Source organism: Condylura cristata, unplaced genomic scaffold, assembly GCF_000260355.1.
Source record: "Condylura cristata isolate star-nosed mole 26May11 unplaced genomic scaffold, ConCri1.0 scaffold00013, whole genome shotgun sequence".
Taxonomy (NCBI): Eukaryota; Metazoa; Chordata; class Mammalia; order Eulipotyphla; family Talpidae; genus Condylura; species Condylura cristata.
In genome coordinates, this window is record NW_004567114.1 from 24,526,221 (window position 1) to 24,542,042 (window position 15,822).

The following is a 15,822-nucleotide window of genomic DNA, read 5'->3' on the forward strand; positions in this document are numbered from 1 at the left end:
GAATAAATCCTTACCCAGGCAAGGGCTTACTCAGTGGCTAGGTTAATGAAATTGAGCCTGAATGGTCCAGAAGTCCATTACCATAAACTACCCAGCACCCTAACACGATCCAGCCTCACAGGGGGCGCCTCACCACCTATGCTTTCCCCATGCCTCTGCTGCCCATGAACTGACCTGACTCAGCTTCTGCCCACCTGTCACATGTTCAGGCTTTGTCCTTTACCACTTGCCTGTTTCTCTCACTAAACTTGTGGTAAGCTCCCTAAATAACTAATTCCTTCACCAAATTGTGTAGGCCAACTTTATGGAGTTTCAGCCAGTTCATCTCCGGTGACTGGCAAGCTGATGGACTGCTTGTGAACACTTATCACAGCTTCAGTGGGCTATGACAGGATAGTGAGGTCATTTGGCACAAAACATAGAAGAGCCCCACAGAGAAACAACTGCCTACAGCCCTATCTCAGCAAGACATTCTGAACAAGATTGACACACACAACAGGTCTGAGGACAGCGGGAATATGTGATGTGTAATTAATTTCTCCCCTTTACCTATGAATGGAAATTACAATTTAGCAAGTGCTTTTTTCACCTCAGGTCCTATGCTGTACATCTGAGTTGAGTGACTCTCCTAGATTTACAGTTACAGACCCACAAAGTCAGCATTCACCCCTGGGTCACATGAATGTCAGTACTCAAACCTTATTCCACAGCCCAAGAGGCAGAATAATACTCAGAGGAAGAGGGCTCTGGATGCATGGACAACTCGAGGCCCTCTCTCTGCCCTCCATTATCCATTGCACGACTTTGAAATCTTTGAGACTTAAAATACAAGGGGCAAATTTAGTAATCTTTAATAAAACAAATATTCCAATAAAACTTGATGTGGTGATGACAGATCTGTGCAAGTTCTTCCTCTCCTGGGAAAAGACCACTCAATGATACTGGTGATGTTTTACATCACTTCAAGTGCAACAGGGACTTTAAAAATAGAACTGAAAGCTACAGCTGAAATTTGAGCTATGTTTAAAATATTACCAATTATGAATGTAATCAATGCCACCAAATTGTACACATAAATGGCACTTTTATACTTTTAAAATGACACTAGGAAATACAAAATGCCACACATGCCAACTGGAAAACTCAACCAGCACATAAGGCCATTACACAATAACCCATGTTTGAAAGAAGTCTGCTTTACTAAGATGACAACAAGGGCCTTAAACTTACGCATTTCCCATTTGGAGTGTGGCATCTCTAAAATGTAGACATGTGGGCCCTCCCCAGTGGTGCAAGAGATTAAAGTACAGTACCACAAAGCTGATGCACTACGAAGCTAGATGCAGCAGCTTCAGCACGTAAGTTTGATCCCGGACAGGGAAGTGACACATGGCGCAGGAAACCTCTCCTGTCTTGCCCGCTGCACCCCTCAGCACTGTACTTCAGCCATCTTCCTGTTCTGCTCCCACTGTCTCTGGTGAACCCTCTCACCACCCCTGCACCTCTGGCCTGTACCCCAGTTCTGTATGAACAACCTTAACACACAAAAAAAAGTGCATCCTCATTGCATACTAAAAAATTTTACATTGTATTTCCATCATAAATCTACCTACTGAAAAATGTAAATGTGAAATGTACCACAAACCTTAACGTTGCTTCAATGTTAAACATTGTCATTAATGTCTTGCTTTTATAGCACTTACCTGCATTTCTGAAGTCATTTCTGATGACTCTGGGAACACACTTCATACCCTACTACAGGTTGCTCAAAGTAGGCTCATCCTTTGTACTTACACATCTTTGGTTGTGAAAGATTTTCTTCTAGGCGTGATTACCCACATTTGTCAGCTTCAGGTCAAATGACTCTTGGGAACTCCAAAAAGTAAAATTCCTACCCATAATGGAGGTGTAGGGCATGACAGGTTCTAAGAATGTGAGTTCTAAAATACCTGGAACAGTGGCAGTATTGCAGGAATGTGTTCAGGTTCGAGAAATCGAAACCTTAAGACCTTTCAACCTCTAAGTTATTTTGCAGGACTGTAGTCTCACCCCTTCAGTCACAGCATCTGAAAAACTGCTATCCAAAACCTAAGAAGCTGTGCTTGCAGTCTAATTAATCATATCCGTTGTTTTCCAAAAATGCTTCCTACCAGTTAAAATTCCAAAATAATGGATGAGAAAGGTCTTTCCAAGTCCTTCTACCACTTGTTTTCTACTTGTGTTCGCTTCTCTTACTCAGTCCTCTCCCATTCTTCCAACCCCTCCCCCACCCTAATTTCCAGTTCCTTCTCATTCACAGGGAGGGACGATCATCTCACTTGTGCTCACCGTGGCTGTGATAGCACTCTCTGCCATCAACGTGGGCAAGAGCATCCTATTTATCTTCACACCACACTTAATGGCCACCTCCTCCCTAATGCCTTTTGTTGGCTTCCTGCTGGGCTACATTCTCTCTGCTCTTTTCAGCCTCAATGGACGGTAGGTATCATTCAGTTCCCTCTGCCCCACCGACATCATTCTTGGTCCTGGTCTCTCATAAAAAGAACAAAATCCATCATCTGGAGAAGGCATTTTCCTAGCAGTTGTCTTCAAATCCATCAACTGAACAAGGACCTTCACACTGAGAAATACTGCAGAAAAAAGGTATTGACTGATTTACCTACTAAGGTAAACCCAAAGACCAAAGGCATCTGGTCACCCACTGGGGTAGATTCGTACCACCACAGCAAGGGTTCATGTTGATTCTTCCTTTCCCACTTTTCCTGGACTGTCAGGGATTTTGTCTTGAGAACAAGTGGGTGACCGTCCTGTTAAGTGGCAATGCTGCTATCTTATCAAGTTCACAGTGCTACTAATAGTTAAGAACAATTTGAGAGTACGGTGTGAAACATGAGGCATCCTGCCGACAGAAAGAACATTTCAGGGACAAGGTTTCAACCACAGACACATGCATGTGTAGGAGCTACTAAAAGCAACCTAAGTCCCTCTCCCCAACCTCCATTTTTTTTTAAATAAATTAACTTTTTAAACCATACTATTAAGATTCCTATAGAATTTTAACACAAGGGCTATACAGGTAATCAAAATGCTGTCAATGACCAGTGTCAATTTTCAAAGACAAATGGCCACATCAAGTGTTAACATGGTAACCTCCACATTGTTCCTTGATGGTGCTCAGGGCTTTATTAGTATACTAACCGCAGTTAAATGTAGACATACCACTCTTTAACCATAAAGTGAAAAGGAAAACAAAGTGAATATTCTGAAGATAACAGGGTGAATCAAATTTGTCTTTTAATTACATGTTCCAAACCCTAAGCTTGGGGACAAGATTCCCAGACATTTCAGACATCTCTTATTGAAACTGCAGTTGTCCTGAATGTAAAGTCTACAAAAACTATTGAATGGTACTCTCTTTCTCCAAATTTTAATTTAATCCTACAGAAGTACACACACTTCAGAGTTACTAAGAATCATCTGAGGTAAGCACACCTGTCCCCACCTTCCACAAGGCTAATAACAATACAGTATGTCAACTTTTCTTGAAACCATGTGTACTCCATCTGACTCACATCCAGTGTTCCATGGGTCTTAAGAGCACCTGGGAAGGGGTGCAGAAAGGTGAGAAAGTGTTACACCCTTACGTCCTTTCTGAGGGCATACGGGGTTTTTAACCTACACAGGTGCAGGCGCACAGTCAGCATGGAGACCGGCTGTCAAAACGTTCAACTGTGTTCCACCATTCTCAATGTGACCTTCCCCCCTGAAGTCATTGGACCACTTTTCTTCTTTCCTCTCCTGTACATGATCTTCCAGCTTGGAGAAGGTCTTCTCCTCATCGCCATCTTTCAGTGCTATGAGAAAATAAAGCCTTCCAAAGGTGAGTGTATCTTTTGGTAATTCCACTCTCTTAAGTGATCCTGCCAGCAAGTAGGCTCTGAAAGGGACCTTTAGGATGGGGTTGGGGTTTCTATCAGGTCACTTGAAACAGAGGACCAAGTAGGGATGGACCTCAAAAAGCCAAGGCTCAGTCCATTAACTGCATTTATAGTATGCTCTCTAAGCTAGAAGATTCAACTGTGTATAGTTTGCCTCCCAGGACACCAAAGCAACTTTGACTCCTTTGAGGAGGAAAACAAACAAGAGTCAGGGTTAGATATAAGCTAGATGTGCTCGACATTAGACAATTACTTCAAAACCCTTAATTCACAAAAATCCAAATGTTTCTGTACCATTTAACACCAAGTTCTAACATTCCTGAGAGCCAGGTCAGAGCTCCAAGCACTGCCGACACCCTTACTATGTAAAACTTCAGCAATGCAGCCTTACAAGCTAGAATCCAAATAAAAGTGTTCCAACTCTGGCTACAGAATTAAGAAAACAAGTATAAGCTTATTCAACAAAAACTGCCACTATAACCTTGTCAACATAAATTGTACTCTAATCTGGTTACCTTGAGTTAATTTCCTGGTCAACAGTACCTCATTTCTAAGGTGCACAGAGCATCTCTCTTCAAAACAATCAACCTCATTGCCTGTTTTGTTCAGAGTATATCTTTAAAACACAATTCCTTTCTCTAAACCACCCACATTCCACTAAGTTTTAACTCTTACTTTTAAGTTAGCTTCTCACTTTTATTTAAATCAGCTTCTTACTGACCATGAAAATTAAGAGAGTCTTCAATCCCAGGTATTTACACCTTAGAAGTATCATCCCCCTGGTGGAATTAAAACAGCAATGAAGTTACAGTTAGCTAAGTAAGATTAATCGTGTTGAAACAGACTCCCTTGTGGCACAAGGGGTCAAACAATTATGTAACATTGAAGCAATCTGCAGCCACTTGCAGCAAGAGTTCCAACCCCCATCAAGACGCTACCCACATGGTAGAGCAGACCTCTTTTGGATTCGTTGTTTTAAGATTTATGCATGGGCCCTACCAGGTGGCGAATCAGGTTAAAGCACTATGAAGCTATCGCAGCCACTGCAGCTTGAGTCCAATCCCATCCCTGGCCAGGGGGGTGATTCACATGGTGTGGCAAACCTCTCCTGACCTGCCTGCTGCTCCCCTCAGTATATTTCAGTCTGTTTTGCTCCCCACTGTCTTGGTGAATCCTCTCACCTCCCACACCTCTGACCTATACCCCTGTATGTATAAATCTTTCCCAAAAAATTATTTATTTATGCATCCAAGAGCTGGAATACAGGTTAGAAGTGTACCCACTGTTCCCCTCAGCAGTGTATTTTGGTCAATCTATCTGTTCTGCTCCCCACTCTCTGGTAAATCCTGTCACCACACCCCAACCCCACCATGGCACCTGTGGCCTATAACCCAGCTATTGAGCTATTGTATGCACATCTCTTAAAAAAAAAAAAACAAAAAAACAACAACAAAAAAAAAACAAAACCTCACTATACCCCAGAACCATTTTAATTGAAATTACTCAAAATTACTGCTCAAACAAATTTATAGTCCTAAACTTATCTGACAGCAACTCAAGAAATGTTTCCCCCATGAAGTCTCCCACTCTGATGAAAATAGCTCAAAGAGGGGAGAAGTTTCTAACAGAATCAATTAAGTTCCCAGTAGTTTTGAGTCCCGGAAAGATCTGCAATGCCCTCAAAGGGTCACACTCTCACTATGGGTGGTTTGACTCTCAAAACTCAGAAACTTCACTTGCAACGCACTACAGAAGACTCCTGTGGAACACTAGGTGAAAACAAGACACCAAATTTTGGTGCTACTGGGTTTCATTGAAGTTTTTGAGTTCTTCTAGAGATGGGAAAAAAGGGGAGGACCCTGACACACCTCTCATCCATACAGGGAAAGGAAGAAATACAATGTGGGAGGGCACAAACTCCCCTTGGAAAGATTTCCCCAAAAATCTTACCTCCTGTCCCCCAACTTGCTCCCAGAATGCAAGTTAACCATGTTCAAACTCAATCCACTATATTTACACTTATAAAGTTGTTATGAATGGAGTGAATATTCTTCCATATTACACATAGTAAGAGTTTAAAACAGATAAAAATGGGAGGGGAGGAGAAGCGACATATGCATAGCCTGGATAAAAGTTGTTTTTTATTTTCCAGACTGAAACTTTGTACTAATTACCATTTTTCTCCTTCTCCACCTTTAACCCTCTTTAACTTTATAGACAAAACAAAGATGATTTACACAGCTGCCACAACTGAAGTAACAATTTCAGGAGCTATGAGCAATGGCACACACAAAGGGGAATGCAGTGCTCCCGGGAACATCTGAACCTTCTCCCAGCATCCTGGATTGTGGTCAGAGAGCAACACAGATAAGCTCTGGAGAACAGAGTGTGATAAGCTCTGGAGAACAGAATGATGAAAGAACACCCAAGTCTGAGTCTTTGCCCAGTATTTCTAGCAAAAACTACCAATCAGCCGGCCTTGACAGAGGACAGTCAACCTGAAAAGCCTCACCTGTTTCCAACTTAGGATTTGATACTCCTTTATAAAAGACACTCAATGACAGCTGGAACTAAAACTGCCTTTTCCTGTGGTGTCTCTATCACCAGTGCCTGATAAACATGTAAAGACACACAATTTCTGACTAGTCAAAAAATGTTTTATCCAAAATAAAATTCAAATTATGTTCCAACTTTGTTTAAAAGATGCTGTAGAATCAGACTTAAAAAGGCCTTTCTGACCTTAGAAAGCCAGACCACATTCCTTCCGTTTTGAGGTTACTATGACTTAAGTTCCTAAAGACACAAAATACAGCAAGTATGCAGAAACAGAAATAAAATGCAAAAAGCTATCAACTCAAAAGTTAGCCACCGTAAAAATAAAAGAACATTTTTGAAGCACAAGTTATAAACTAACAAGAAAAAGCCAGGCAACAAACACTAATGTATTGTTTCACTAACCCAATAATCTTCTCCAAAACTTATAGCACTACAAGAGAGACCCAAAATGTGGCTATTCCGTTTAAAGATACTCAAATAAATGGAGCTCTCTGATTCTCTAATAAATCTAAACATTGTGTATATTGTTCATATGCAAATATTTGTGAGACTCATTAACAAATACTGCATTTGGATACTGTTAATGCCTTTTCCAAGTGTTTACTATTTAGATCCAACTGAAATTTTAGGATTACTACTCTCGCAAACAGAGAGCTATCAGTACTCCCAATTAAACAAGTTTAATAACAACCCTCTTTAAAATACTTAACACCCAACCATTGCTTTCACATAACAAATCTGGTTGTTTTCTCTCTCTCTCACTACCTGCTGGATACCTAGTTAAGAATAAAATGAAAACAAGCACAGGATTTTGAGGAAGTGCGGAACCTGAAGTACAATTACCTTCAAACTTCATTGAGGACCACAGAAGACTTCATAAACACAGAAAACAAAACCACTGTCCCACAAAACGATGGTCATCAAACTTAACTGTTACACTCTTCCCTCATAGTACATCTCTAATCCTGGATCTGGCAATTCAGGCTAACATGTTAGTTCAAACCAACTCCCATTCATCTCTGAGACATGTTCAAATTAAAAGGCTCAAAATTCAAATGACTTTGCAGGCTAACAAATATTTGTACTATTCAAGTAGCAAGCCACTGACATATACCTACTTGGGGGAAATAAAGGTGGAGGGAAAAACCCAACCAGCAAAACTTCAAAGTACACACTATCCTGAACTACTGTATTGAAAATGCCCAAAGACTTATTTAACTTGCAACTTATAACTTGTATAACCTTCAGACCACTATGTAAGAAAAAACCTAGGCTGGCACCCTCCACCAAAGTTAAAAAGTTACTATATTACCCAACTGCTCCCCACATTTTGCCTCACCTCAAAAGCATAAGCTCTGTAATTTTATGAACTAAGTTCTACAGGAGGTAGTCTTGACGCAAATACACTAAAAACCTTTTAAATCCCTCAGAAGTTCCTACTAACCAATCCCTAAAGTGTGGGGGGAACCAGAAGCATACAGTCTAGTGCTTCTCTAATCTTGCTCCCCTCAAAATCCATGCAAAGCCATAAGTGAGACTTTGGGGTTCTGTAAGTGCACCTTCTGGATTCTAACACTAGCTGGGTTTTCTCTTTGCTCCTCAATTTTCTTCTATAAAATGGTACTATTACATAATAAGTAATTTTGCAGCTTTAGACACTATACATAAGTCAAGACACTTAAAAAGTACTCAATTACCACACATTACTGTTGTCAAATACTCAATCCTGTCTATATTACTACATTAGACTATCGGTCCAGGATTCCTAAAACAATCATTTCCTGTAGGAACAGGGCCCTAATAGTCCAACAAAGGTAGATATAAAACCTTAAAATAGTTTCCACCTTGAAATTATTCTTCCCTTAACATTGTCACATCCATGCCAAGCACAAAAAGCATCTTAAAGCTCCCTTAGTAAGACTTCATGTGCACAGATTAAAAAAAAGGAAGTCTAATTAAGTAAACTAACTGATGCCAACAAACCAGGTGGTCAAGGGAAAGAACGTAGGAAGGTTACACAATAGCAAATGATCATAAACGTTTAGTCAACACTATTTTGAAAAAGCAATTTTCCTTGCCTGTATTGTGACTAGCCTAGAAATGTCAAAAGCAGTGCTTTAAAAAGGGGAAAAACCCACCATACAAATGACTACAGAATTCTCTACAAAGGATTTATGTGCTGAATGTACACAAAGAGGAAGTAAATATACTTCCCTCAGAAAAAAGACAAAAGCAGTTTTATAATCTTTTATTATCAATAACAAACAGCTGCTTTAATGTGTTTTTGCCAGGCAGCTGTTTAAAAGGTGGTTAAGGACACCCTTGACCCTAACAAGGGAAACTCAAGTTAAGCCTTTTATGTACAAGCAAATTTAGAGCTCTTTTATGTGTCCAAAGCTATTAATTAGTTTAATTGAGGCATTAAACTAATTCTGAATGAAGACAACTGAGTAAACAGGAACTAAAATACTCAAAATTTTTTCTAGTACAAAAAAAAAATTAAATTGGCTTTAGTTTATAAAAGAGCTCTGTCAATATACACAACTATATACTTCAGACATTCACAAAAATGTGAGCAGAAGGCTTATCAAAAGACATTTAATACAATTAGTTTTCAACAACCCCTTGGTGGTCCACATCTACAAAGATATCCAGCCCAACCCCACCCCCAACCCTCCAAATCCCACCCCCACAGAAAAGCACATACTTACCAGAACTTTTAGCAAGTATGGTTTGGGAATTTGGTTTTTTTGTTTTGTTTTGTTTTTTTAAAAAAGGCCCCCAGGGCAAGTTATTTACAGTTTAATTGCCACTGTCAACTGATCTGGACCTTGATCGGGACCGGGACCGGGACCTCTGGCGATCCACAGATGCTGGAGACTTAGATCTACTTGAAGAACCACGTTTTTGGCTCTTCTCAGGCACAGGAGACCTACTAACAGAACGGGACTTGCTCCTGCTCCTGCTCCGGCTCCGGGACCGACTGTAAGACTTGCGACTCCGGGAGCGAGATCTGCTACGAGACCTAGAGGAACTCCTGGTCCTGGAACGAGACCTGCTTCTGGACCTACTAGGAAGGAGAACAACAAAAATCAGCAGCAGGTTCTACAACTCCATTAAATAAAATATGAGTTAAAACGTTAAGAGAAGTACCTGTGCCTTTTGCTGCCTTCAATTAATTTGATTTTTCTCCCATTTATTTCCTTCCCAGAAAGTTTTTCAATAGCATTCTTTAAATCGCCATAAGAGGCGAACTCAACCACCCTGAAACAACAGAAATCCTAGATGAAGTTATAAAAGCATCTTTTAATCTCACAAATTTAATTAAAAGCAGTCTAGACTGAGGACCTTTTTTCATTCTGTTTGTGCTACGAAAGTCTCATTTCTTGATAGGTAACATACCATTAGAGCAAGGTTTCTCATTCCAAAAGAGGTGACCTTTTATTTTGTTTAAAGATCCATTTATGCATACAAGCACCAGGGTCCAGGCCAGAGGTATTAGGCCCACAGTGGGAGAAGGATTCACCAGAGACAAGAGTGGGCAACAGAATAGCAGATTGACTAAAATACACTGCTGAGGAGATGGCAATACAGGAGAGGTCTGCTGCGCCGTGTGGGCCACCTCCCAGATGAGGAGTGAAGGTGCTGCAGTGGCTGCAGATCACTTCACAGTGTTGTGCTTTAACCCCTTCTGCCACCAGCGAGGACCCAGAAGAGGTGACATTTTAAGTCAGTCTCTACTGAAGGGATTTCTTCCTTATAAGAAGTTTAGAATGAGCACCTCTGATTAAACCCACAAGCTGCCAGAAGCACCCACACCAATTATAACCAACAACGTGTCCAGACTTTACCAACAGTCATCTAGGAAGCACACGTGAGTGAGAATTACTGTACTGGAGCCTATGGAGTTTTAACTCAGTCAAAAACTTCAGAATAGTCTCGAACAGTCAAAAATTTCAGAGTATTTCAAGATCCGTAACTTTCAGGACCTACTCACCCTTCATTTAATTTAGGCCGATGTGCATCCGCAAAGGTTACTTCCCCAGCTTGTCTCATGAAATCTTTGAGATCCTTAACACAAGACAATTGTGTTAAGCCGAGAAAAGGTAATGTGGACACACAAACAATCACATGGTATAAAAACAAGACTACTGAAAGAGAAGATGTTAGATAAAGTACAAACATGGCATTTACCACACTTGTATTCTATCAGAATTCAAAAATTATATCAGGGCACGAAATAAGCAAAAAGCATATTGCTTTTAAGCAAAATGCTAGAGAAAATTCAGATTTTAACATTAAAGTAGTATTAGTCTATACTGAGGCATAATACAAAAGGAAAACAAAAAAACAAAACAAAAAAACAAAACAAAAGGAAAACAGTACATATTTTAAAAGTAAAGACTAAAGTAGAAATTTTATATTTAAAAACAGAACATTTACAAGACACCAGTTATTTTGTGCCCCATATGCCATTAAAAAAGTTTACTTTACCTTTATTATTATTTCCCTAGGCTAGTCAAGCAGCAAATCATTAATCGGTCGGAGAAACCTTCATGACATATGCCCGACTGGCTCTTCGCCACCCACTTGAAGGACACTACCCAATCGATGGAAGCCTTTAATCGCACAGCCCTCCCTATTAGCAGACTACTGGCGGATGCAGACACGTTCTACTCTTGAGCAGTTACCAAGGACCACTTTACTGCGATCAGGATTCCAACGACCACCTAATTTCGAATCTTTGAACTCTTTCGACCAGGACCTCTTATTCGGAAGCGTTACAGGAAGACCGCTCTCAACTTAGGGATCAGATCACGTTATCAACGCTCTGGGATCGCTGCAACCTGGCACTTCAATAAGTGCATCGATTACGTCTAGACCGGCAAACACAGATCTAGAGGTGGCCAATTGATCACTGTAGGAGCTGACTGGCAAAGTCAACCAGGCCCAACCAAGAGTGACCAAGACAACGATTAGGATAACCCACAGGCACTCCTCGTCATAAGGCCAACGACACAGATAGGCTGGCAAATAAAGGGTTTAATATTTGGTTAAAATTGATTTTTAAGAAACAAGAAAAAAATATCCTCAAAACATTTACATTTGATCACTAATATTAAAATTTGAAACATCCCCCAATTACATTAAATTAAAATTTAAAATTACAATTAAATCCATTAATTTAATTAAAGATAAAACTACTTTTAATAAAATATTAATAAAAAATTAGCTACCCACTAAAAAAATTTAAAAAACAACAACATTGAAATATCTCAAAACTGTGTTTCAACAAACCTGCCAGCTGACTCTTGAAGATAAATTCTCAACTATAAGCCGATTTTCTGTTCTTACAGGTGGAGCATTTCTGAGGAAGAAAATGAGTACTCACAATGGAAGAAATACAGCAATGTGCACGTACTGTGTTCAACTGCAGGCAAGTTCAAACTAGACGTGACAAGACACTCAAAGGACTTCCATCAAGTTTGCATGTTATCAAAGACTTATCAGAACAGTGGACTAACATTAACAGAGCTGATTACAGGGCAACTATCAGAATCACTTATCAGTAATCATTCTTAAAACTGTTGCTGCACTATGTTTGTTGAAAGCCGCCATCAGTCCGTCACATACCGTCTATCATTTCGAGGTCTACGACTACTAAAACGGTCAGAGTAGCGTCCTCTACCTCTTCCGCCTCGAGATCGAGCCCTAGCATGTTCAATAGTAACCCTGTAAAAAAGAAACACCTTCAGTATCAGCTATAAGAGCAATCTAGGGAGAAAAAAACTCCCAGCTGACCTAAGGCGCTCTATTTTACAGTGCTAACTAGTTACTGAACTAAAAATAAAGTCTTCACCTTTCACTGCAGAGTTCTTTTCCATCAAGTTCATAAACAGCATCATCTGCATCCCTGGGATCCTCAAATTCCTAAAACATAAACGTGAAGAGATGAAGCTTAACACGTGGCCTTACGAGTATATTCTACAACTTACTGAGGGCCCTAAGCCATGTAACAAAGGAAAGAGGGCTGTCTTAAAGACGCTGCCATACAGAAAAGCATACTGAGAAGCGACCAGACGTGGTTTCCCCAACAGTTGAGGTTCTTTTATCCTGTCTGTAAGAAAATTCACGGCTTAATAAAGCCGCAGAGTGCTTTTATTTTTTTAATTCGATCAAGACTCAGTAAGATCAAAGACACTTATAAAAAAGCTTTACCTACTTAACGGTAACTCAACAGTTTACTAAATACTTACCACAAAACCAAAGCCTCTTTTCAGATCAATATCCCTTATACGTCCATACCCCTTGAAGAATCTTTCCACATCTTTCTCCCTGGCCGCTGGATTTAACCTCCCGATGAATACTCGACAGCCACTCATGATGTCCGGCTAGTGCTTCCTGTCATGAAATAATCCAACCGAGACACCGCCAATGAATGACAGGAATGCCTGGCGAGGGGCTCAAAAACATAAACAGCATAAAATAAAATGTTTACCCGGTGATGTTATAAACCAGATTGCCAAGAGTGCCTCTTATTAGGCCAGGTCCCTTGCAGACAAAATTAAAACTCGGCTCCCAACACGATCCTTCCCTGGGCCCAGACCGCAGCAACCGCAACGCCCACTGACGCCTCTGGAACTGCGCAGCCGCACACTCTCCGCGGCTCTTCTGGCCCCCTCCCATCTGCCGCAGTTAGGAAAGGCCGAGAAGTGCGGGCGGAGCCGACCCCGCCCTCCGCACGGCCAGCCCAATGGCGAAGAGCCGCACGCGCGTCGCCGCCTCCCGGGAGCGTCACAGCGGTGGTAGCCGGAATCGCGTCGCCACGGCCGCGCCTGCGCAGACGACGGCGGGCGGACGCTGGGCAGGCATAAAATGGCGGCCACGGAGCCAGCGGTGGGGAAAACCGCGCGTGCCAAACACCCCTCTCCCTCCCCGACCCCGCCGTTCCGGAGTCACAGGACCCGCCCGCAGAGAGGCCTGACCACGCGCCGAGCAAAGGCCTCAGCCCACCACTGGGGGGGTTCGGATAGTGAGGAGGTACAGAGGCAGGGAGGGGCACACAGCCTGTGTGCAATGACCACAACCACGTCCGCCCTTCCACCTTCAGCTCCCCTCCACAATCCCGAAAAGGGAGACGTGCCCCAGCGCCCACCTCGAGTAAACTGTGCTCATTGGACGCCGTCCTCCGCAAAGAGAGCAGCCCAGGCCACTCGCGATCTGAGTGGCCATGAAGAAGCCTCGATCCGAGAAGCCTTTCCCCCAAAGTGAGCCACTCACCTACCGGACTGATCTTTGACAGCTGAGACTCAGAGAGGTCCGTAGTCTGCGACGGAGCCGTCTGCCTCCCCGCAGACCAGGACTCAACTCGTCTACGTCTCTCCACAACTGACGCACTTACTGCTTTGGCGTTCCACAAAATGGAGGGCGCGCCTCTGCGTCACTTCCGGGACTGCCCCTGGGACCTCCCTGTTGGACCCAGAGCCGGAAGTTTCCGTGGGGCCGAACCCTCCTGACCGTGACAGCACGCGGGGGGCGGGGTCGAGGGGCGGGGACTGGCGTGGGAGCGGCGGTCAGGTGCCGGCAACTGGAGGAGGTGTCGAGGGAGGTGCCTCCTGGTACGCGAAGTTCGGTTTACGTTTTCTCTCCCTTACAGACTTCTAGGGCAAACGACTCGTCCTTTTTAACCTGAAGTCAGTGGGTGAGAGAAACGAAGGCTTTGCAGAAATAGCTGTCCATCTCCAAACTCTTGCCGCTTGCAACTTGAGATTGCACTTTGGATGGCGCTCCTTGATGCTCCGATTTTATTCACACCGAGGACGTGTGATGTGGTTGTAGTAAGAAAGCTAAGTATCACAGGGTTTTCTAGTGGAAAAGTTGGGTTTTCAAAGTGGGCGTGGGTATGAAACCCACATTCTTAACTGTACTTTTCCGTAAAGGTTGGCCGGCTAGAAATTGTAAGAGAAGAGCTGTAAAGAGAACGGCAGTGAAAAGGTTGCTTTTCTTCAGGGGGAACCCAAGGCACCCCATTTTTGAGAGGTGCCAAGAACCTAGGGTTGCTCACTGCTACTAGAGTTAACACAGAGATAAAGTAGGTCAAGAGGGTGCATGCTGTCAACTCCTATTCTGTCCTCCAGCGCCTTTAGAAACTCTGGACCAGAAATTGAGTGGTGGGGAGGGTGTGAGCTCTTCCATTCCTGCATCTGTTTCTGCATGTGCTGAAGTGGCTGTGTAGCAAAATTGTTGAAGTTGGTTATCTCTGGGGTGGGGAATTTAAAGATGATTTTGCTAAATATGTATTTGTTATAAGAAAATACCTTTAGCTGCTAGTCCGCTATACATGAATTTTTCTATAATCTACAAATTATCCCAAGCCATTATTTGCTCGATTACATTTGCTTGCTTTTTGTGTAATTTTAAAAATCAGTCTTTCAGTTATTTTCTACGTTTTGTATTAACAGTGGAAACTACTTAGGATTTTGCTCACAAAACATTGTTTTTGCTACAATAAGAGAAAAGCATCTGGAAATGGGTTTCTGGCAGGTGGAAACCTTGAAGACCCTGCTGTGTAAACACCATGGAAAAAGCTGCTGCCTTCGCCCATGGGGGTGTGCCTTTTTCCAAGACCCATCTTTAAATAAAGATTTCTCTTGAACTATGTTCTGTTTAAAACTTTGTGATTTCTACAAAGGTAGTGTTTCGTTAATAAACCCTAGTGATTTTATCTACAGTATTTTAAAACATTTGTCTTCTGTAATGTTGGTTTTATTGCTTCATACACATTTCCCCAAAAAGCATAAAATTATCTTCCAAGAGCAGAATTACTCTTCTTCTTGTGTGACACTGCAGTATTCTGTAAATTCTGCTCCTTTAATTCCTTCATTACTGATCTATCACATAGATATGTACTTTATGGTTTGTTCTCTAGAAATGCCTAGCAAGGAAAAAAAAAAAAACCTCACTATTCATAGACCTGAATTTGCTTTAGCATTTCTTTCAGGTCATTCTGTTCCTATATTAATATTTCAAAACATGACTTGGCATTCTTCTGAGATGTCCAAGTGAGACAAATCTTTAGTGAAGGGGGAAAATGCAGAGAAATCACAAATTAAAATAAGTGTTGTTTAGTGACCATTTCCACTAGGAACTTTCAATTTAACTGTGGGAGTTTGAGTTTATCTATCTAACTCAGTCATCAAATTATGGCCTGTGGACCTCATCCAGTATGCCACCTGTATTTTTAAGGTTGGTTTTAATTTTGTAAAGATTTATTTACTTATGCATAAAAGAACTGGGGAACCCAGCTAGAGGTACGGGGCGGGGGGGG

At 41.9% G+C, this 15,822-nt stretch overlaps 2 protein-coding genes across 6 annotated transcripts in view; one reads left to right on the forward strand and one right to left on the reverse strand.

Moving 5' to 3' along the window:
- SLC10A1 (solute carrier family 10 (sodium/bile acid cotransporter), member 1) overlaps nt 1-6,798 on the forward strand; it is a 20,863-nt gene extending 14,065 nt beyond the window's left edge. The window contains exons 3-5 of the mRNA XM_004681741.2: nt 2,300-2,478; nt 3,684-3,880; nt 6,156-6,798. Coding sequence (XP_004681798.1) covers nt 2,300-2,478; nt 3,684-3,880; nt 6,156-6,262 — 483 coding nt within the window. The 3' untranslated portion in view covers nt 6,263-6,798. The remainder of the gene's footprint in view (nt 1-2,299; nt 2,479-3,683; nt 3,881-6,155) is intronic.
- A 1,928-nt stretch (nt 6,799-8,726) lies between these two features.
- Nucleotides 8,727-13,917, reverse strand: SRSF5 (serine/arginine-rich splicing factor 5). 5 transcript variants are annotated; one of them, XM_004681742.2, is made up of 8 exons: nt 13,651-13,917; nt 12,752-12,896; nt 12,355-12,425; nt 12,129-12,227; nt 11,793-11,862; nt 10,492-10,565; nt 9,648-9,758; nt 8,727-9,564 (listed from the first exon to the last, which is right to left on the reverse strand). In XM_004681742.2, the coding sequence occupies exons 2-8, from the start codon at nt 12,875-12,877 to the stop codon at nt 9,297-9,299; spliced, it is 819 nt and encodes a 272-aa protein (XP_004681799.1). In that variant the 5' UTR covers nt 12,878-12,896; nt 13,651-13,917; the 3' UTR covers nt 8,727-9,296. The 5 variants fall into 5 exon arrangements, with proteins under 5 accessions (XP_004681799.1, XP_012580021.1, XP_004681800.1 ...); XM_012724567.1 differs by having other exon boundaries at nt 8,727-9,561; nt 13,651-13,909; XM_004681743.2 differs by having other exon boundaries at nt 13,780-13,908.
- Between the last annotated feature and the right edge of the window lie 1,905 nt (nt 13,918-15,822).

Bases quoted from the DNA above. Each gene is read 5' to 3' on its own strand.
- SRSF5 (XM_004681742.2), bottom strand. From the start codon at position 12,877: ATGAGTGGCTGTCGAGTATTCATCGGGAGGTTAAATCCAGCGGCCAGG. The intron at 12,228-12,354 runs GTGAAGACTTTA...TCTTTTTTACAG, and splicing joins AAAGAACTCTGCAGTGAAAG to GGTTACTATTGAACATGCTA. The intron at 11,863-12,128 runs GTATGTGACGGA...TTTCTTCCTCAG, and splicing joins AGACCTCGAAATGATAGACG to AAATGCTCCACCTGTAAGAA.